The 22184-nt window shown below is 36.0% G+C and overlaps 1 protein-coding gene across 15 annotated transcripts; it reads left to right on the top strand.

Moving 5' to 3' along the window:
- Positions 1-418: 418 nt before the first annotated feature.
- Positions 419-22044, top strand: LOC123712400 (heterogeneous nuclear ribonucleoprotein R). Of its 15 annotated transcripts, XM_045665473.1 has the most exons (17): positions 4681-4994; positions 5396-5586; positions 5847-5958; positions 7890-8083; positions 9439-9566; positions 11007-11248; positions 13506-13641; positions 14519-14652; positions 14795-14866; positions 15081-15230; positions 15363-15508; positions 16090-16184; positions 17966-18108; positions 18922-18978; positions 19940-20084; positions 20801-20844; positions 21086-21209. In XM_045665473.1, the coding sequence occupies exons 3-16, from the start codon at positions 5848-5850 to the stop codon at positions 20821-20823; spliced, it is 1776 nt and encodes a 591-aa protein (XP_045521429.1). In that variant the 5' UTR covers positions 4681-4994; positions 5396-5586; position 5847; the 3' UTR covers positions 20824-20844; positions 21086-21209. The 15 variants fall into 15 exon arrangements, 14 of the variants coding, with proteins under 14 accessions (XP_045521424.1, XP_045521426.1, XP_045521423.1 ...); XM_045665468.1 differs by lacking the exons at positions 4681-4994; positions 20801-20844 and adding an exon at positions 419-491 and having other exon boundaries at positions 21086-22044; XM_045665467.1 differs by lacking the exons at positions 4681-4994; positions 20801-20844 and adding an exon at positions 2563-2584 and having other exon boundaries at positions 21086-22044.
- Positions 22045-22184: the final 140 nt, after the last annotated feature.

Below are 22184 nucleotides of genomic sequence, written 5' to 3'. Positions count from 1 at the left end.
GAAATAAAAGCTAATAACTTTGAATGGGTCTATTCACTTGGTGGTACACCCTAGCATTATAGAGATCCAGTCGGTATGGGAATTTACGGGGGGGGTCAACGCTTGGTACTTGTTCTTGGTGGCTGGTGGGTATTATTCTTACGTACAAGTTTTTATTTTAGGGTCGAGGATCCGGTCTCGACCCGGCCGGCTGACGCTTCAATACATCTCGTGAGATGAACATCTTGTCTTTCTACGTATTTTTTTAACTTTGTTACGCAATTATGTTGCTTAGTCAATTCATTAGGTTTGAAAGTAAAATTTAAGTAGTAAAGCTAAAATGACGGTAATAGTTTTGATGTAGTTTTAAATTTATCGATATATGTATGTCATAGCGCCGCGTAAACTTAGATAACACGCGATCTTGTGCGAAGGCGGACGGGTTTTCATAATCATACCATATTAGCTTAATTTTTGGAAACACACTTAAGAAACACAGCTTGTTGCAGAAGGTAAAAAATATTTTTTGCATGTTCTTTTAATAATTTATACTTACTATCACAAAATAACTTAATACTTAGTATCAAACAATCCATAACATCGTGTTCACGCGGGTAGGAGACGTGTATAGTACAAGTTAATAAAGTCTTATTCAAATATAATCACCATCAACTTGAATCCTAAGACAAAAAGGGAACATCCTGGTTTTTACCGAAAGCATCTCAAAAAGATACGCTATGTAAAAAATATGCATCTGTACAGTGCAACTTGATTCACCCTCTTTATATCCATTCAATTCTTAACCAACGAATAATACTTGAATCTGAATTAAGGCACAAATCAACCGGTTTTAGTCACTGAAACAGATTTCACACTAGTCTAAAGTCTAGACTATCGACTAGCTGAATGCCTAGTTGTGAGAACATATAACGGTGAATTCAATTCATTTAATTGTTAGGTTTATAAGCATTGTGCAAGTACTAGAATAGGGGAAGCTATTTAACCCTAGACGTAACTTCTTAAATCAATGTAGCAGATGTTAGCTTTACAACTATATTTATATTGTATATGTTCAGGTATTACATGGCATTTATTTATTAATCATTGTAATAATAATACATATTTAATTGAAAATAACTCAGGAACAGCGGATATATTTAGAGTTGGACATATTTATTAAATTTTTATATTTAGCTAATTTTTCGGCATAAATAATTCATTACAATCGATTTAAACTTCATAGAATTGTATAATGTTGGCTGTTGAAAGTAGATTCTTAATAAAAATGAGGATTACTGTTTAAGAATATAAACGCGAATTAAATTCGTTTTTTTATTCAATTTTACCTCGGAAAAATCTGGTCACCCATAACACAGGAATGTCCAAGTGTTATTATTTATTACGGACGCTTGTAAAATAATCCAACAATGGAATATGATTTAATTACTAAATTACTTTTAAATTTCGAGTACGATACCAATACGATTTCCGACCAATAGTGGTTTGTGACTATTTTAATTTGACGTCAACTTATGCAAATGTTTTTAATAAAAAAATCCTGACCATCCATATTAATAAGTTATACGTTAATAAAGAAAAAATTATTTAAATATATTATTCTCGTGTAAAAAATATTTTTTGCATATATTTAAGATACGTATTTATAAACAAACTATAGAGCATTACTTAACAGATAGGTTAACATAAATTTAATTTTTAATACAAAAAGTAAGTGGTAAAAACAAAATTGCAGCAAAATTACAAATCAAATAACAATGACCTCACTCTAAACATGCAGTAACGTCTCGATCAAATCAAATTAGGGGTGAAAGACCTCCATTGTCATCACGGACATAATATATTTTAAGTCATTGTTTTGATGTGTTATTAACCTTCCAACATAATTTGTATATTTGTCTGTATCTTCAGTATGCATTCGTTAATTCACACTCTTCAATTGAGGTTAATGTAAACTGGAATGTCTATTTTGTCTGCATTATGTTTAATTATTGTAAAACCAAACTGCCAGTGCTCCTCCAATCCAACGCCTATTCTGTTATTTATTCCAAAATGAGTAATTAATATAAATTTATATACGAAAAACAGTTATTCAACAGATTTCCTAGCAAAAGCACTGTAAATAAATTTAAATCAAAATACATCTGCAGCGCTATTGCGAATGTCAGTTGACAATGTCATGTCCAAAGAGTATATAAAATATGTCACTCGATCAGTTAAAAATTGAAAGAGTAAGAACTATAATAAAGGCTTTCGCGAGAATATGATGTAAATTAAATATAGATGGCATTTAAACAATTGGTTTCCATTAAAAATTGATTATCATTCAGTGATATCAATTTTCACGATTCTTAGTTTCACGTGCTACCTTTATCTTACCAGCGTTTATACAACATTTGTTAGATATAAAATAACCTATACTAAGTATTTTAATTCCATAAAATTAGTTTACTCTTTGTGAAACAATAGTTACAATCTACCTGGGAAACCATAAGTCATCTTACAACATGCCTTCTTGCGTGAAACAATGTTAAGATGTGACGGCCTCAAACAAAGAACGCGATATTAGTAGCAAGCTAAATCTGGGGTGAGTAATAACTATATGAATAAAAGTTCATCAAACTAATGATTTTTTTAATCGTTGGTGATGCCATTTAAACGTGTGGTATGTTCAGCAACGCAAAATTATCGGAGAATAACGTAAAAGAATCTACAAAACAATTTGGGCACGATTAATCATTTCGATCATGTTTATTTTTTGTGTCCCTAAAAAGTATATGTTACATTATATGTATTTCTATTTTTATTTCATATAAAATTATTTAGTTTAGTCGAACGTCATACTCATCGTACTAAAATTTGGCGAATTTGATTTAAATCTAGATACATAAATACTTGTGCCCTTGAACTAAATCATCATAAAAAGTACCGTCGACCTCGACACACATTGTTCGCGATTAGATTTTACTATTCAAGCCAACAGGTGATATTAGGGAGAGTATTATAATTTATAGGACCGTGCTTTGCCGGTTAGCTAGAACTAGAAACACCGGAATAGCTTTGAATTTTAAGATGACGTCACCAGTAGAGCCCTCGATTTTGACGTCAGGTACGGCGACCTACAAATCTACAGACACAATAAATTCGACAATGTGTGCGAATCGCGGGGTCAATGAACTTTTGACGTATTTAAAATACGCACTAAGTGCCTTATCGCGAATGTCATACGCGACACGACCGCAGCGAAACGGGTATGCTATGCTATCATATTGTATGTTTGCAAAACGTATATTTATAGATGTGAGTGTCCGTGACGGATGATTCGCGCTATTTCTAAGGTCCTTGTTAAAACTGAATGAGATGCTGCAAGTAGGGAACTTAAATCGCTTTAGTTTTTTCATTTTAATTTGACTACAGAGTTTAAATATGTAGTAATAGAATCTTTTTATTTGATAATTGGAGACTTATGCTACTGGCCGTTTAATTTGATTTTTTAATGGGAAAAAGTAATGTCAGAAAAGACAAATTCAAATTTTTTAACAAAATTAGTGATGTTCGAATAAAACCGTTATTGAGGTAGGTATTTAGTTTAAGATATATATATTCTGAAAAGGTTTCAAAAGTTTACTATGTATACTGAAGTTTTTCTTCAAAAAAATTAAACACATAAAGTCAATGCAGGTCGTGACAGCCGGAAACTTGTGGAGTATAAGAGACGTATTTTAACGCTATTGATATCAAGAAAATGTGAGAAAGGAAGTATGTCTGTCGTACCGATGCACATTACATACGTACACGTCTTTGTAATATTCCTTCTGAGTATTGAACAAAATTAAACGTGAAACTTACTGCCTGTAAGATTCATATTCGCGGTGAAAGGGTCGCTTTGGAAGTTAGTCCACACAAAGAAAGACACCCGCAGTAGCCGCTATACCTATCTACCTAAATACCTATGCATTATGCGGCGGATACAGATCCAAGTCTCTTACACATACAAACGAAGTACGGAGGCCAGTTTTGTGTATGTGTCGCAAATACATACGGCTTCAATAATCTGCAGGTGAAGCGAACTAAAGCAAGGGGTTATTGCGATTAACTCTTTTATCCCTTCGTTTCCATATCAAAGAGTAATGAACCTTGTTCCACTATTGGACGTTGTCGATCAGTAACCGTGTGATCTTTTTGGCTGAATAAACTCCGTGTTTGCAGATTCAGTAATTTATCTGATTGTAGTAAATTTGCCAGTTTGATTTCCTGAAAAATTGTTAAGAATTTATCGTATTTTCATTTGGTAGGTAGGTGGTTTCTAATAAAAAATATTTTATAACATTTCCAATTCATAAATCTATTCGTAGTACGATAGGTAGATAATTTCAAGAATTGACCGAAAGTTTGTTTTTCCACTATTGTTTTAATGTAGGCCTGTAACTTTGTGGTGTAGGAATTAAAATAATGATAAATAATTAAATATTGATAAAATTATTTTATCGTGTTTGCAATTTTATGATAAGAACAAAATTTTGCAATGAATTGATTTAAAGTAATGAAGGTCACATCGTTTGCGAGTGTGAGTGTGTATGCAAGTATGCAAGCGAGCTCGGTGCGACGACGCTGCTGCACGCCTGCACCGCCGGTTGCAACACCCTCCCCCCTTCGCTCTCGGCTTCTCGCTCGCCTCGCCTTGCCGCTAGCCTGTCTCACCTCGCGGCCGGCAGCATTGCGCGACGCGCCGCGCTATTCACATTCAAAATTATTCGCAACATTGCAAAAACTCTCTGTGCAATATAAAATTCCGTTCTATATACCCGGTTACAATAATTTTGAAAACAGAGAGTTTCTCTAAGTCTTATAAAAAATTAAGTGCCTTTAAAAAGTTTGAATGCACTCCTCGTTGCATATCCCGCGCGCGTCGTTATGAGAACCCCGTAGTCGCGGTCACGTTGACGTCGCGCGGTGCCGCCATATCTGTCTCGGTCACCAACTAGCAAAATTAATAGGTAATTATTTTCGCATACAGTGTTTGGTGTCAGTTTTGTACGTAAAATTATAAAGTGTTACAGTGCAATTTATTATTTTTCAAATCCTGTGATTATCCAACTGGAATCTTGTTGGAAATAAAGGCGCGCGCCGGCCGGTTCTTATCGAGTGCAATGCAGTTGCACTCTCAACTTATTGCAGTTTCACATTTGCCAAAGTTTTATGCGCGGAAAGTTACTGGTGTACGTTATTCGACACTGGAGGATATGAAATGTGGTCCTAAGTGATTATTTGCTAGTGCTGTGTGTTATTAAATTGAGAGACTTGTAATATACTGTGCTATTTCGGTCATTGACCGCGGAGTTTCGCATCTTCAAGTGTCATTGTTAGGGTTATTTTTTAATACCGATTTTTTTTTTAGGTAAAATTTACTTTTACATCACTAGGAGAATGCAAACCCGCGCGTTCTCTTTTTAAATTTTGGATGGAATGAGGAGTGCACAATCACATTGTTTCTCAGTTTCATATGTTTGAGTATCATTTGTTTTTTTGTTTTTCGGACGGTTAGAGAGATTTCATTTTCTTCCAAAATTGCAAAAATTACAAAATAAGGTAAATATTATGTATTTTCACCCATTTCCATTTTAAATTTAAATTATTGACAGGACATAATATATAAAAGTTCTTAGAAATATAAAAGCGTGGCTCTCTTGATGTATGACATCATCTGTTGCCATGAAGTGAGAGGACATAACACTAGGTTGGGTAATTCAGTTATCAAAAAGTTATAAATAAGTGTATAGTTGAAAAGTTAGATTAGATTGCAAAGGACTAAGTGTAGTGAGAGTGTTGAAAGTATAATAATTGTGCAGAATGGCGGAAGGCAATGGAGAAATATCTATGGAAGAGGTCCCTGGAAGGGATTCTGATGTTTACCGAACACCAGATTACCGCAAACTCATAGAGTATGGTTTAGATTCAAAGGTGAGTTTTTTATTAATTATGAATATTATATATCAGAATAATGAAATTAATTAAGTACCAGTTCAATACACTTCATAAAATTGAAGGCTTCGGTGAAATCATTTACACTTCCAAGTCAACGGAGTAAAACTTAAATTCTACCTGTACCTCATAATTGAGCTACAAAATAAGAAATCCCTAATAAAAATCTTACTTTTGACCTTTATCTTAATAAAGATTTATTGTTTTTAAATCAAAATAAATATTTATTATAGTATCTTCTTGTGACACTGGCTTTTCTCTGTTCAAACATAACTTTTAAATTTATATATTTTCTGAAACAACACCTGTTTGAATATGTTGTCTATATTTTCTTCCCCATTTTGTAAATTGAGAGCCCAAATTAATAATGTTATTAAATAATCTTAGTCAAATGATTCAGTTGTTTTAAAAATTAAAATACATAATATAGTTTAAATTCTTATTAGAATCCCATTACACTAAATTTATTTCATTTAGAATTAGATATGTTCTAAATATATGTAATTCATAGGTAAAATTAAAGAAGTGTCTAACTAGTGACTTACTAGTTGCCATATAAACTGTTATCATTTTAATTCCTATGTAAACAAAGTTGCACCTAGCAAATGTATTTCTTGATAAGCTATAAAAATATTGTTGTTTTTTTGACCTTAAACAATAGATAATTAACTTTCTCTTAAATGACCTTTATAATATAAAAACAGGTAAAAATCTAGAATTTTCAATCCCAAGGTCAATTCATAAAAATATCCTTTTCTAAAATGTATCATATTAAATATACCTTTCATCATTTTTTTATCCCTTTTTTGTGTTTCATACACAATCATCTTATGATTTTTTGTTAATCTTAATTAATTAAATATTAAATTAATTTATTAAATATGAGGGTAGTTAAAATCATTCTGGGTTCCAACTATTTCCAACAATAAGTACTAAAACTTATTTAAAACATTAAACGAGCGGGCGAAAAATTATGTGCATTATTTGAGTATTAGCAATTGAATTTGATTCTTGAAACAAGCTGTAATGACTGGAAACTGGTTTACTGACCTTTAAGCTTTGCATTGAAGTACACAAATTCAAATTACCCGCCAGTGAAGCCCTACAGCTTTGGGTATGGCTTCGAAAATGTGTAGGCGACTTAAGAATGCGTGATTTTTCCTTAAGAATTTGTATTGTTTGCGCGTTAAATATTCAAACTGCATTTGCGGTTAAGAAACGCTTATGAAGAAAAACATGGTATTAAGAATTTACTTCGATTGGATTTTACTGTAAGTCCTTTATGGCGTTTTTAAAAATGTTTTGTGATGGACTAGATAATCATCGTCTTTGATGAAACCCGCGAATTTAACGCCGGTCACGTGATCTTTTCACAATCCTTGACTTGTTTTTTGATGCTAATTTTATATATACAAATTGTGATTCGCCTCACGTAATTAATTAGATCAATATCTTTAAAACTCAGGCAGGTTGTATAGTGTAATTTACTTTAATAGACGGTCGGGCAGTCTTGAGTCTGCTAAAAGCAACATTTGTAAAATAAATGAAATATATTCCGTTCACAAAATTCTCAGTTTTTAAAACTATTATAACGCTTATTAATAGAAAATAATTGAAATTCGTTAAACAGAAGCGTCACTCCTAGGGCTAACGTAAAAAAGATATTGCACTATTATAAGATAAGAAGGTTTTTTTAATGAATACACAATAGTATTGGATAGGTTCTACAACTTTGTCTTAAATAATAGATGTTTATCGAGATAAAGTCGATATATTTCAGCATACAAATCACCAGACACGCAGCGTATTAAACTAAGTATTTGGGCTAACTAAATTCTCTAATTACTCAAATAATTGACCAGTTTTAGGTATACAAGTATGTTTTTACATGATTTTGGTGTGGTTTTCAGGTAGCGGCGAAGCTCGATGATATTTATAAGACTGGAAAGCTAGCGCACGCTGAGTTGGACGAGCGTGCGTTAGATGCCTTAAAAGAATTTCCATCCGACGGTGCTTTAAGTGTTCTTGGACAATTTTTAGATTCAAATCTTGAGCATGTATCAAATAAAAGTGCTTATTTATGTGGAGTTATGAAAACTTATAGGTGAGTCGGAAGTTTTTTTTATTTATAAGTTTTAACAATTATTCTGATGGGTATGTATTGTTGAGAATTCTGTTAATAACACAGGATAAGGAACATGGTTAATTTAAAACATTTAACAAATCTTAATTACTTAATGTGTTACCATCTGACAAAACAGTGTAGATAAGGGTATTTTTTTCACACGGCAACACCGTATTGGATGATCGCCAAATCGTTAGTATCGAGGTCATCTTGAGAAATTGATTTGACACTTGAATCTTGTTATGCGGCAATTTGTGCCGAATCTGCTGCCATCTAGTTCGTCTTTACTTAATCACATTGAAGCTGCAAAAGGCGTAAATGATTGGCGATTAATTATTACATGCAACTATAACTATAAAACATCCTGTCTGCAATAAGTTTGCAATAAGTTCACGTAGGGGAAAAGCCACCCTTATAGTTTGCACACTCTAATTTATTTAACCAAATTAAATATAAACTTTATAATCTATACTACTAAGGTGAGGCTTAAATTCCTTAAATGGGCGTCTGAACTACAAAATATGTATAAACGCGAGCAAAACCGCGGGCTAAACTTCATTAAAAATTGTAATGATGTGAGTCAGTCTGAACAGTCTTATGAATATTTAATGTTTTAGGAATTTGCATTATACTTTCGTTTTCAAAGTTAACATAATCAACGAGTAATTTTTTACCTCAGATTAAATGTTCACCTTGGATTTATTTAAAATTGAACGGTATGAAAACCTTTTTCTAAGGTTAAGTTAATTAATTCCAAAGTTTTAGAGTATAAGTAACATAGACATTTATATTTTGTCCGTTTAAATATAACTTATTTCAAGGAATTATCATTATCGTTAAGACAACCAAATATTATGCATTGTTATATGACGCATAGTTTGTGGAAGAGTAAACTTGATAAATGGTAAATTTTCGTCAGTCTGCACTATAAATATTTAAATTATCTGTGAACATTTGAATTTGGCCGAATTAGCAGGTGGTGAACATATCAAAACCGAAGCACTAATGGAAATTTAACAGTACATCTTGTTTTTTATCACCTTTCGTTTCATGCAATAATTTTGATTTATTTAAGCTTAATTTGTGTCAAAAACTTCAACAAACATTCATTCATGTGTGTCTTAAAGCTTGCATAAAAACTACCAATTAGTTGTGCTATATTATTTGCACAAAAATAGTAAAAAAAGGTGTTCGATGTCGGCTGTACTGATATGATTGAGCAAGAGAAGAGTAAAAAGAAAGACAAAATGTTTGCGCGTTTGTCTTGAGTATGATGCTATTGAAACTATAGTACCTGCTATTTTATATTTATAACTTTTATTTACTTATTTCAGACAGAAAAGCCGGGCGGGCGTGCAGGGCGCTCCCGCTTTAGCGGCCAGTGCGCAGGTCAAAGGCCCGGACGAGAACAAGATCAAACAAATCCTCGCACGCACCGGGTACACGTTAGACGTTACCACGGGTATGTATACACACAACGACATTTAAATCTGTATAATATTTATATGTGAAACTAAAAGGATATTCACAAGAGATTCACACGCGTAAAAGCTTGCCAACGCTCGGCACACTGATACATTGGTAATATAACCACAAAATACAAGTTTTAATGTGACAAGCACCTAAAGGAAAACATGACATACGCGTAGAGATCATACAAATAATAAACAAAACGATTACTAATAAAAAAAAAAAACTAAAAACTAATCAATAATCGATTTTAAAGTGTGAGGGGGAGCAATTATGTATATCCAGACCTAGCTTGTTTGTTAGAATGCTTAATCGGGATATCGGTTAGCTTTGACCACAATGGTATGGACTAGATCTATTATTGGATCGTAGAACAAATAATTAAACTCTCATTACAAAAATGTTATAGAAATTTGCCGTCTGTATTTAAATATGTAAAGGGACTCGTAAAGCAAACTTTAAGTTTAAGCTCGTTTTGAAACTTTATAAACCCTTTAGGACCACAACATAAATCATTATATTAAAACTTTATAGGCATACACACAATTATGCGTACATTTTTAATGTTTTAAAAAATCATATTTAATAAGAGCAGATAGCAGTAATATAATAATTATCGGCCCACAACGACTTAAGAAGTGCGGAAGATTGAAATGTGACACGCAGTAAACGCAATAGTCGATAACCCGATTGTCGGACCAGTTTGACGCACTCGCTTTGCACTAATGCACATCGCCTAGACTGGAATACCACTAACTAGCATTTATTTGTGTGGTGTCTTTGACAATTTATAGCTTAAAACTGACAAGGGCCAAGTTTAAACAGGAGGTCTGTCATAGAATTGATAGGCTGGATTGTTATGTTCAGTATTGCCTCTTGAGACTATAAAAATGTATATTCAGTTTAAATTCCATCCAGCTCACACTTTTAGGTATACCCAAGAGGTAGAAACTGAATAGGCAGGATATCTTGTCAGTATCTACCCCTTGGGGCAAAGGCGTGATGATATATATTAAGTTCTTTTTAGGTTTTTATAGTTATTGCGCCCATTCAGATTTATCCAATAAAATAAATTTGTGTCAGTAGTCTTCGGACGACACAGAAATAATAGTCAATTATCAGCATCGGCATTTAATGAGATCTTAATATTATGTCCAATAGCCTACAAAGTAATTTAATCATGCATTCCTTACATTGTAATTGAAGTGGTTCTTTAGTTTGCAATACACATAGCTTCGTCCACGCTTGATATTAGTCATTCTCATTCACATGCTCATTGGTTGTAGATGATTTTAACGTGGTCATTTTTCAAACATGTTAACTAAAACGATAGGTTTAAAATTTGTAGGCTGTACTGTCAAATTCATTATTAGTTGATATGTGTATATTTCTAGACACGTAAAGTGCCTTAACAATATTCTAATAATTCCAGGGCAGCGTAAGTACGGCGGGCCTCCGCCCGGGTGGGAAGGGGGCACGCCAGGGGCCGGATGCGAAGTTTTCTGCGGCAAGATCCCCAAGGATATGTACGAAGATGAGTTGATTCCACTATTCGAACGATGCGGCAACATTTGGGACCTTCGCCTCATGATGGACCCCATGACGGGGACAAATAGGGGTTACGCGTTTGTGACCTTTACGACGCGCGAAGCAACTCAGCGCGCGGTGCAAGAGGTTGGTCTAACTAGGTGTATCGAATTGAGGCGTTGTCCTGTCTGGTGTAAGATGACGTCACAGTGTAATGCTACTCCTATCTTACCCTTTGCTATAACATTAATTGAATAGCATAATGATTTAATTAAAATATTGATCTTAGATTCTGGTTGGATTAGTCTGTGGCACTATTTTTTTGAGCTCAACTTGCACCAAGACAATCTGCATAAAAATTTTCTGTATCATGGACCACAAACATTGCTCTTGATGTCGCCAGTGCGTGTGCGAATTTATTAAAAACTGCCTTGTATTGGTTGATTTTTTAAATTTCGCATCAATCCATTTTCCGCAAAAATTCGCACAAGCCCTCGGTATTCCCAGCAAAAGCGCAATAAATCTTTGATACCTTACAGCTTCAAGTAATCAATTTATCGCGCTACTGTTTAGAAACTTGATGTCCTAAAGTTATGCGTTAAGTGACACATTTGCTCTTTGCTCATTTAACACTGGTATTTTTTAACTGAAAAGTTAAAAGTAATTATATTCCTATTGCTTCTCTGTTCATACTTCATAAAAGATTTTTTCCTTTTTCGACGTTGATTAATATGTATTTTTATTATCTTTCCGTTTATTTGGTGTTTCAATAGTTAGATTATATTTTTAAATATAAATTACTGGTTTTTCCTAATAGTTTTATGCTCAATCATATTATAATAAGCATATATATATCTTTGTCTTCAATAGACATCGTAAAAGCGCGCCATTTTTCTAAACTATTCCCAAGGTCGACACGTGTAGTGCGAATGAAGTAGAACATAATTTGGATTAGGGAGTGAGCAGGATAGATAGATTTACTTAAATTAAGCCTAAAATCGTTTTGCGCAGTAGTTACAATTATTAAATCTGTTCCACATTTAAAACAAACGCTGGAATTTGTTATTGAACTATTTTAATTCTTGAAAATACCTTATTTAACAAAATCATATTATGAAATTTGTCACTTTTCGCTTTTAAGATTGATGTTAAAACACACATGTCTACAAAAACCCATTGAATTGGTAACTAAATTGTGTCTAATATGTTTGTTCGATTGGTATAATTTGATACAAAATTCTAATTTGACATCTACTTTGCAGGTTACTCGCCGAATGTTTGTATAACTATATCCCTTTATCACAGCACTTAGTTGGCCGCATTTTGGGAATTTTGCCCCATTGTATATTTGTTTCCTACCAAAGAAGTTATCAGTTTAACAAGCCAATTTCCAATCTCCTAAACATTTTTAAATAATCTTGAGCTAAAAATTAAAAAAAAACTTCCTATCGATTTTTCATCGAAATGAATATTACTGGAATATTTTTTTAAATATTTGCTCAAGCATCCTAAGTATTAACTGACAATATCTTTGATTTTCAGTCATGGAATCATCACCATAACTTTACTTTTGTATTTGTTTTAAATTTCTAGTAAGCTATAGAACATGGTTTGCTGATTATTCCATAAGTGATTGTACCATGAATTCCCAAAATGTTGTCACTTGCAAAACTATCATTGTAGTGTGGTAGTCTTGCAAGGCACATATGCCTAGCAAATGTGTTCGTCTCATTGGGAGATAGAAATTAAGCTTATCATTTGAGCATGAATAATCCCTCTTGAACGATCACATGTATTAATATAATTTGTTAATAATCCTGGAGATTGTAAATTCAACATTGCCGCGAGTTTAATATCACAAAAGGATAATATTTGATCCATGTGGTCGTTGTTAGTACTGTATAATCACGTGTAAATGTGCAATGATAACACTTGTCAACTGATCTAGCCTCGCTTCTCCTGAGATATCATCCCGTTCTTACTGTTGCACCTCGTTCAATTTTATGTTGCTTTCATTTTATTTTTTTGTTACCATCACACTTTTACTCGCTTCTTTTTATTTTCACTTCATCAAACGGTCCACTTACAGGGTTAACTTTCAATTGGCTTCAAAAGTTCTCTCCGGCTGAGAGTTTAATATGACTCAGGCTCTCCTCTTTGCTCCGTTACACTTTCGGCTTTAATCATCAAAAATACAGTTAACTCATCACGATTGGCTCTAACCGACTCATTTCACGCCTCGCGCTCGCGATCTCGCAAAATTCATGCTCCATTCTGTGGTCACACGACACATCTCAAAGGTCCATGGACGTGTTCGCCTCGGCCGCCGCGATCGACTTTCGTCCCGAACGCGTCTAAATTGATATCCATTTTTCAAAATTTTGCCCTTATTATTTTCCCACAGCTCGATAATCACGAAATAAAACCAGGGAAGACTCTGAGACTTAAGATTAGCGTACCGAACCTTCGACTTTTCGTCGGCAACATTCCCAAGTCTAAAGGCAAAGAGGAGATACTGGAAGAGTTTGGTAAATTAACAGGTAAAGTGTCACTCGAATGAATTAAAGACTTATTGTTGGGTTGAGTGCGTGGGGCTTGGTGTGGACCGCTGAAGGTGCCCCGCTTGCGTCCCGCTTGTCCCCCCGCTCCGTTCCTTCCGCTCCCTCCGCTCCGCCCGCTCCCGCCCGCCGTGCCCGCTGCGCCCCGCTGTGCCTCTCCAGTCGCGGGGCCCGGCCGAGCCGCGCCGGCCCCGGCCATTGGCTATTCTCCCTCGAATTGTTCTTACAGCTGAATGATTATGAAATTCGAAAGGGGAAAAAGATTGGCGTTACGGTTTCCTTTAACAATCATCGTTTATTCGTGGGAAATATCCCTAAGAATCGAGGTCGGGACGATTTGTTTGAGGAGCTTACTAGGCACGCACGTAAGTCCTGTCGAATTCATAATAAGCGCTAACGAACGGACGGGCGCATCTTGGCGCGAAGCGGCCTTCGCGCTGCGATGCCTCGTCCGTTCCATTAGTAGATTTGCAATAAATTAAATGGACGGTGTTACAAAAAGTGGCGCTGCCGGCAGCGATCGGTGAATGGGGCGTCGTTAAGAGAATGACTTGCGGGTATTGTTTCCATAATTGCAAGTAACGGCGTCCGAGTCGTTCGTTGCGGCCGGCCGCCACGGTTTGTCACACCTCAACAATTGGCCTCAACCTCGAGAAAGCTCACTGGTAATGACTGGAGAATCTCGCTGTTGTTCTCTAGACTTCTTCAGTATATGTTCTCCTAAAATATCGTTTGATTTGCTTCATATTTTGTAGCCTTTGATGTTTGAATTAAGCGAAGGGTTGGAGGGGGCTTGTACTTTTAATTTGACGCTTGCTGTGTCCCTTCCTTGCCGTTTATTTGCGTTGTATGATTGCAGCTGGACTGGTAGAAGTAATAATTTATAGTTCGCCCGATGATAAGAAGAAAAATAGAGGATTTTGTTTTTTGGAATACGAGTCTCACAAGGCCGCGTCTTTGGCTAAGCGTCGACTTGGAACCGGTAGAATAAAGGTGAGCTTTTACCTAATAGTTACTTTTGAAGGTATAAAAAACGAAAACTATTTTATTAATTCGCAGGCCGCAGCTTAGTACTATGATAGTTTAATTGCCAACATCATTATTGTATTGTATATTAATTACATTATCTTAATAGGTATGGGGCTGTGATATAATAGTGGACTGGGCCGACCCACAAGAAGAACCAGATGAGCAGACAATGAGTAAAGTAAGTGTACTTTATTAATAAAGCTTGCATATGATATGTAAAAAATATATTTTTTTCGTTAATCTATAAAATAGCCTTAATATTTATCAACTTGTAATGACTTATCTACTAGTAAGCTGGTGGATAGCATAAATATGTTTTGGAAATTAAAAATGAAATAGCTCTATAAATCGTTTTCACATTCAAAATTTCATGTTAAATCCGTTATGTGTAGGTGAAGGTGTTATATGTAAGGAACCTAACTCAAGACATCACAGAAGAGGCGCTGAAGGAGGAATTCGAACAATTTGGCACCGTTGAACGAGTTAAGAAGATTAAAGACTACGCATTTGTTCACTTCGAGAATCGAGACTGTGCTGTAAAGGTAAATAGAATATCTCTTTTACATACACAAATAATTACAATTACGTATTAGCGAGCTATTCTCGTGTCATTTTATTTATTTTCCAGTATTAACAAATTTCTCTTTTCTATGTTATTATTTATGTTATTACAGGCAATGCAAGAGCTAGACGGCAAAGAACTGGGTGGAGCCAGACTGGAAGTATCCCTAGCGAAGCCACCTTCGGACAAGAAGAAGAAAGAAGAAATACTCCGTGCTCGAGAACGTCGCATGACTCAGATGATATATGGACGTGGCGGGTCTGTACCGTTTAATATATGTAGACATTAAACTAGCATTAAATTAACATTACATTTACGTTACTTTATTTATTAAATGTAGTTATCAATTGATATATCGATTAAAAATAAAATTAATGTTTTGGTCCTTCGGCCCGGACTGTGAAAAAATACTTATGCTTTAAATGATTTTTTAAAGTAAACTTTTTTTCTTTAAGCTGTGTGTCGCCGGTGTTGTTAATAAATAAATACTCGATTAGGATTGTAGATGGTATTGCTTGGGTTTTCCTGCATTTTTTAAAAATATTATTGAAATCACATCATAATGACCTCTGTTTAAGAGATATAAATGAAATGTAATATTTTTTTATTATCAAAAAGAAGAAGAAAAATTATATTCTAAATGTTTTGTTTAATTGATAGCTTTGTTAACGACTTATAAAGTATTTAGTAACCTTGTAATATATATAGTTATTTGCCTAAAACAATTGTAGCTATATGTAATCCATAAATATGATTTTAATAAACGGTTGTTAAATGTTATCGGCGACACGCACTCTGTATAGAGTAGCGTTGTGTAACGTGTCGCTGTATAATGTCAGATTTGATTGGTGCAGCTGCTCACCCGTGCACGGCGCGCTGCGTGGACGCACGCCGCAGCCCACGCCGCGCCCGCCCCAGGCCCGCGGGGACTACGGTTAGTGGATATACATGCACATGCACATGCACACATACACACAGAGACACATGAAGGCCGAGTTAAATGACACGGCCTTATTTTTCAAATAACGTCTGCTAAACTTTGTCAATAATTATTTTTAAGTAGAGTATAATAATAATATATAAGTTTCATTACGCGTCTTTCTTTTTATAATCAACGGTCTACGTAATTTCGAATAAATTAAAATAGTATATTAAATATAAATAACTCTTTAACCGAATGTAAAATGCATATAAATCAAACCCGTTTTACGTTAAATTATATAATAGTAACGAGTTCGTGGGTTTATCTACTAACAGCGTTAAATCATTGCAGCTGGCTACCATACAAAAACACCAATCAACGCATCATATTAGATACATAACTCCCACTCTCTTATTTATCTAAAAAATGAAACGAACCAATAGAAAGTCATCGCCAATGCATTATGCAATCCAATTGCTTGGGGCGGGGCACTGCATTTAACTCGACCTTATTTCCATCATCATAAGGTTGGCAAACGTATATGTAACGTTATAGAGTGTTGACACTTTCTTTACTACAGAGTGCATTGCCGTAGTATGCTTTATACGTTTAGACATAACGACCGACATGAAGAACTTAATTAAATTTTTATTGGTTTAAGAAGGCGTCAATAAACTATACACGTACACGACAGGACAGAGTTCTTTCTATTTTAAATCTAGAAAAAGTGCTGTCCTACAATTGGAGAGTAGGTTGTTGTTTTCATATATTTACAGTTAATGTTTTGTTTTTACCAAATTCACGACGCGAAAACAGCTGTTGGGAATAACATGTACAGGAAACACTTGACAGGTGTGAAATAGTCAATAACGACGCGAATCTTGCGCAGAGCAGCTGTGACCCATTTCATTGAAGAATATTTTAATTACCTTCAAACTCGTTTCGAAAGTTGTTTTGAATTCAAATATTCTTGCATACCATTATTGCAATGGGAATAAAAAAAGTAAATCGATTGCACATTATATTCTAGATATACAACAGCCCTAGGTAATAATATAATGGTAAAGTTCTACTCTTGAAGAAATATTAGACGTTATTTAATATGTACAGGTTCTTTTTTTTTTCAATTCTTTTACATCTAACAAAACATCAACCTACTCTTCTAAGCACAATACAAGCACTCTGGTGAAAGGTGGCAATATCCTCCACACACATGTAACAATACGTTCACAGTGTGTTTACGCGCACACATGCAGGCTGCTACTTATCCCCTACTAACAAATCTGTTTTGACCGTATAGCCTTGAGTATTCTTATTGTTATTAAACCCGCTCTAGGCTATATAGTCAAAACGAACAACGTCGCTAAATAGGCTAGTAAGAAGAAGCTAGGATTAGGTTCTTGCATGGTTTCGGAGTTTAGTAAATGAGTCTAAATCAGGGAAGGGCGCTATATTGTCCAATGTAATAACAATTTAACAACGCATGCTCATTGTTCACCCAGGCTGATGTCAATGAATCTAATCGACCATTATGTTTACATCGCTTTCAGTCTAGGTATTGGTGGTGGCATCGACAAACATGGATACCATCTCCATTCAATTTGTCGTCACATTGACTAAATAGATTGACGATGCATGTTTTTTTCGTGTGTCCATTACGCTTGAAGCGTAAAGGTGTGTCGCTATGGAGCCGGAGAGTCGTATGTACCGAGCGAGCGGCGCTGCCGCCGTAGCTTGTAAGTTAGCGTTAGTTTAGCTTAGCCTCTAAAAGGCCTTGTGTTGTGTGTTTATAGATTATGATTACGACTATTACGGGTACGGGGATTACCGAGGTGGCTACAATGAGCCATTTTACCGGTACGATGAGTTCTATTTTGATTACGCGGGGCCACCGCAACCGTCCGCCGTTCGCCAGCCTCCCAACAGAGCGCAACCGGTGGGTCCCACACACACTAACTAATATTATACTAGTCACTAGACGCTGTACTCATCCGTTTCGGTTTTGATTTGCAAAATTTTTTTTTTCATCTTCACTTTTGTTTTTTTTGTTGAACCCATCCTAGAATGGAGTCAGTGACTCGGTAAAGACGGTAGTGTGTAGGCCTGACGGTGGTGATCGATGGCGACGGTGGACCGCCTCACGCTCACTGGACTCTCGTGGCGATTTGAACACATCCTTTCACGCGGTTACACGATTAGTTACCTTCGTCTAACCGCTCTGGATGGGTGCGTTTCGATTTAACGTCATAAGCAAAGTCCAACGCGATCGTAATATAAACCGGGCAAGTAGTTTGCCGGAGTGGCAACGGCCGATCGCACCATCAGGTCTGCACGGCTGAGGCCACTCCGACTAACGCTTACGCATTATTATATCCGGGTTGCGTTGTACCTTAGTTATTCGTTTAGATATACCCATAGAAAAAGTTATAGCCGTTAGAAGCTCTAGCTACTGGGGTAACGCACCTCGATATAAATGTTGTATTACTTTTTATACTATTATTGTGCCGACAATCTTACTTTTCTGGTTGTGGCAATGCGTTAGCGTTTCGCCCGTCTCGAGCCGACAGTTACAGTTATTTCGCCCCGCTTAACATCATCCAGCGCTTTATCCCCATTAGCGCTTCGCCCCGCTTTGTTACTAACCCGTTAACACGCTCGGAGCTTGGCCCCCCGCATCCCCTGAATGTCGAGATCGAAATGCTCGAGTAGACGAATTTATCGAAGATAATGACACGCTTGGTAACCTCAGGACGACGATGCTATCGGCCACAACACGCTTTACTACGATATAGCCGGAGACATTCAGGTACCATGTAACTCATATCGATGTTTGACTAAACTCTCTCGCTTGTTTTGATGCTGTCCGGATTCTCTCTTCCGAAAACCTGTCCTAGCCTATTGTTTGGGCTTTGTTCTATTGAACAGCAACAGAACAGGTTTCGAGTTGTTTATTCACACGGGTAGTTAGTGGTAGAGCTTGTACCTGATTTGTCTTTTGCTCAAGTTTGAATGCATGACGAGTAATGCGCATTTTCTTTTGAGTTAGGGATGTTGCGATACAATGTAGTTAGTGAAGTCTTATTGTATAGCGGCATACTTAGATATAGGATTCTCTATTCTAGAAAGTACGCTGCATGGCGTATTTAGTTTACACATTCACAGTTACCGCGGTAGCAATATTTATGTTACTATGTAAAAGTAGTTAGTTGTTATTTATGGTAACTGAGGATGTTAGCTTGTCGCTCAACGTCCACGCCCCACTCACGTTTGTTATCTCCGTAACTTACGCAACGCCCCTATCACCACACACGATAACAAACCGTTAAATATTGACACGTTTTCTTGATTATATTATCAACAGAATAGCTGAGGAAATAAATATTTTAGTTATTATTTAAAAATTCTCTGATAAGTATTTAACTGAAGATTTGAATATATATTTTGTATTATGAAATCCGTACAAAACCCATCTAAAGAAGACCACGCGTATATGATATGTACACAAACCAAATAATTGTATACCTAACTGTCCAGTAGCGTATAATGAGAATTATTTTGTCGCGTTTTGTTAAAATTATTATATTAATTTATATTAACCTGAGTTTATATTAATATAAAAAATTACGTTACTAAAGCTTTCGGGTTCTTTAACACACGCAAAGCTAATGAGGTTAAACACGTGTCGGTGCATTCGGGTTAAAGTTGCGCGGGTTTACCGTGAGTCGGGGCGATTTTAGGCGCGGAAGTGACTGTGTGTCCGTAAACAGGGGGCTGGGTCATGTGGGACGGGCGCGCGTTGGGCGCGGCGCGGGGCCGCGGCTGGGGCCCGTGGTGGTGCGCGTCGCGCCGCTCGTGGCCGCCGCACGCCCAGCGCCATGCGTGGCAACCAGCGCGCCAAGCCAAGTTTACCAGGTAAGTTACCTCATGAGCGCTCATGCACTCGTTCTTACACTACTAACCTACAAGTAATGAATTCCCAAAGTTGTCTTACACACATTTTTAACTTACGTGCACTTGTATCCTTATCCTTATTTGTGAGCAATGCTTTGTTTTTACAGAACCATAAACGTATACAATTTTTAACTTTAAAAAAATGTTATTTGTATTTTTCTACTTAAGTTTTGTCATCAGCGTTACGGTTATTCTTCACTTTATAATAGAAAAATGCTTATAAAGTAATATACTTAGTGACTGGTTTATAATTAAATTCATCGTTACTTATTATAGTCGTCTTAGTTATTATGGTGTTATAATTACTGTAACTAAAACCAGGTACAGTTAATCGTGTTAAGTATGAAACGTTTCAATCTGGGTTACTCGTAAACTACTTTTGCGTTATTTATGACATGCGTAACTTGTTCCCATCCTTGATTTACTAATATACATTTCATATAAACCGTTATGTAGGGAACCATTATGAATTATAAACAATACTATAAAATTAGTATATCATTTTGTAGTAATTACCTACTCTTAACTTTAATTACAATTATTCTAACTAGATACGAGTAGTCCTATGAGTATACGTTTTTTTTTTGAAATGCCTATCCTAATTATTCTTATTGTTAATTGCGTCACATATCTTTTCCTTTAGAAATTAAGAAGGTTCTAATGTTTTTATATTTCAGCGTGTCTGATGGTTTGCGTGTAATCTGGACTTTGTTTTTTATTGGTAACTACCCTCTCCTTCCTCATCCTTTCCTAAACCAACATTAGATCCATTAAATAAAGTCTCCATATAGAACTCATTTAGTATCGTTGAAGTTGTATTCTTAAGTACAAACGATGAAGCTTATCCTCCATAAATATTTTCCAAAATCCTTAAGAATGCTACTGAAGATTACATTTTTACTTGTCCATTATATTTGAGAAGATACTGGGAATTTATTAACCCAGTGACGGTCCCTGTGCAGGTAAACGTAAACTGGATGGGGGTCATCAGAACAATGGGGGGGAAAGCAAGCGTCGGGTGTGCGCGTGGGGAGCGGGCGGGTCGGGCGGGTCGGGCGTGTCGGGCGATTCGGTGAGCGGCAGCAGCTAGCGCCCGCGCCCGGCGTCGCCCGGCCCACGCCCCGCCGCGCGCCGCGGGCCCCTGTCCCGGAGACACAACAAGCTGCGCAGGGGAGCACCCGCGGGCGCCGGCCGCCGACTCTAAACGCACGCAGGGCCGATCCACTTTTTCTATGTATCGTGTTTTTTATTTGATTTTCACGTTTTCGATTTGTGTCGCGACGATTCCGTAAAAATCTTAAAGTAGGACGTTATGAAATGTTTCGAATGTAAGTTTCCCGTTATGCTTACGTTTTCGTCGTATTAGCCGTATATATTTAATATATACTTATTTTTTGTGAGGGCGCGCGGCCGCGGTTGCCTGTTTGCGGCCGTGCGTCGGGTCGCGGACCCGTCGACTGTCTGTTTTTTTTAATACATGTTATTCGATATATTTTATTCCTGCGAACGCATTTTGCGATGTGATGTGTATTTTAGCAGTAATTATTATATTATAAGGAGTTTGACTGTTGTTTTTTGACAAACTTACAACTTAGGGTACACGAGGATGAATCGGAGACGAATGAATTGCACCCGACGACTCAATTACGGCTAAAATAGTAACACCTTGTAATCGATAACATTTCCCAACTGTGTTCCTGCTTTAGTTTTTTGCTTTATTTTATTACATATTTTCCTTTAAAATACATTAGTGTGAAGTAGTTATTGTAAAGTTCAGGATTCTGCAATGTTTATTATCGATGTACTGTAACTAGACGTTTATTTTTTGTATTTCGACCGCATAGCATGTCCATACTGTTAGAGCTCTGTCTTGTATCAACCTTGTATCAGTTTAATATGTGGAATAAATTTGCAAAACTGTGTTTGCCTTATTAATCTTTGTTTCCTTTCACGTTTACTTAGGTACGCTACATACTAACTTAAAAATGTTTATTATGTAAATTGGAATTTTGATAAAGGTAAAACTATGGCTTGTTATAGACGCCAATAGAAATTAGTTTT

The sequence above is a fragment of the Pieris brassicae genome, chromosome 7 (genome assembly GCF_905147105.1).
Source record: "Pieris brassicae chromosome 7, ilPieBrab1.1, whole genome shotgun sequence".
NCBI classification, from domain to species: Eukaryota; Metazoa; Arthropoda; class Insecta; order Lepidoptera; family Pieridae; genus Pieris; species Pieris brassicae.
The sequence above is the reverse complement of the archived record's forward strand: the minus strand, read 5'-3'. Positions and strand labels throughout refer to the sequence as shown.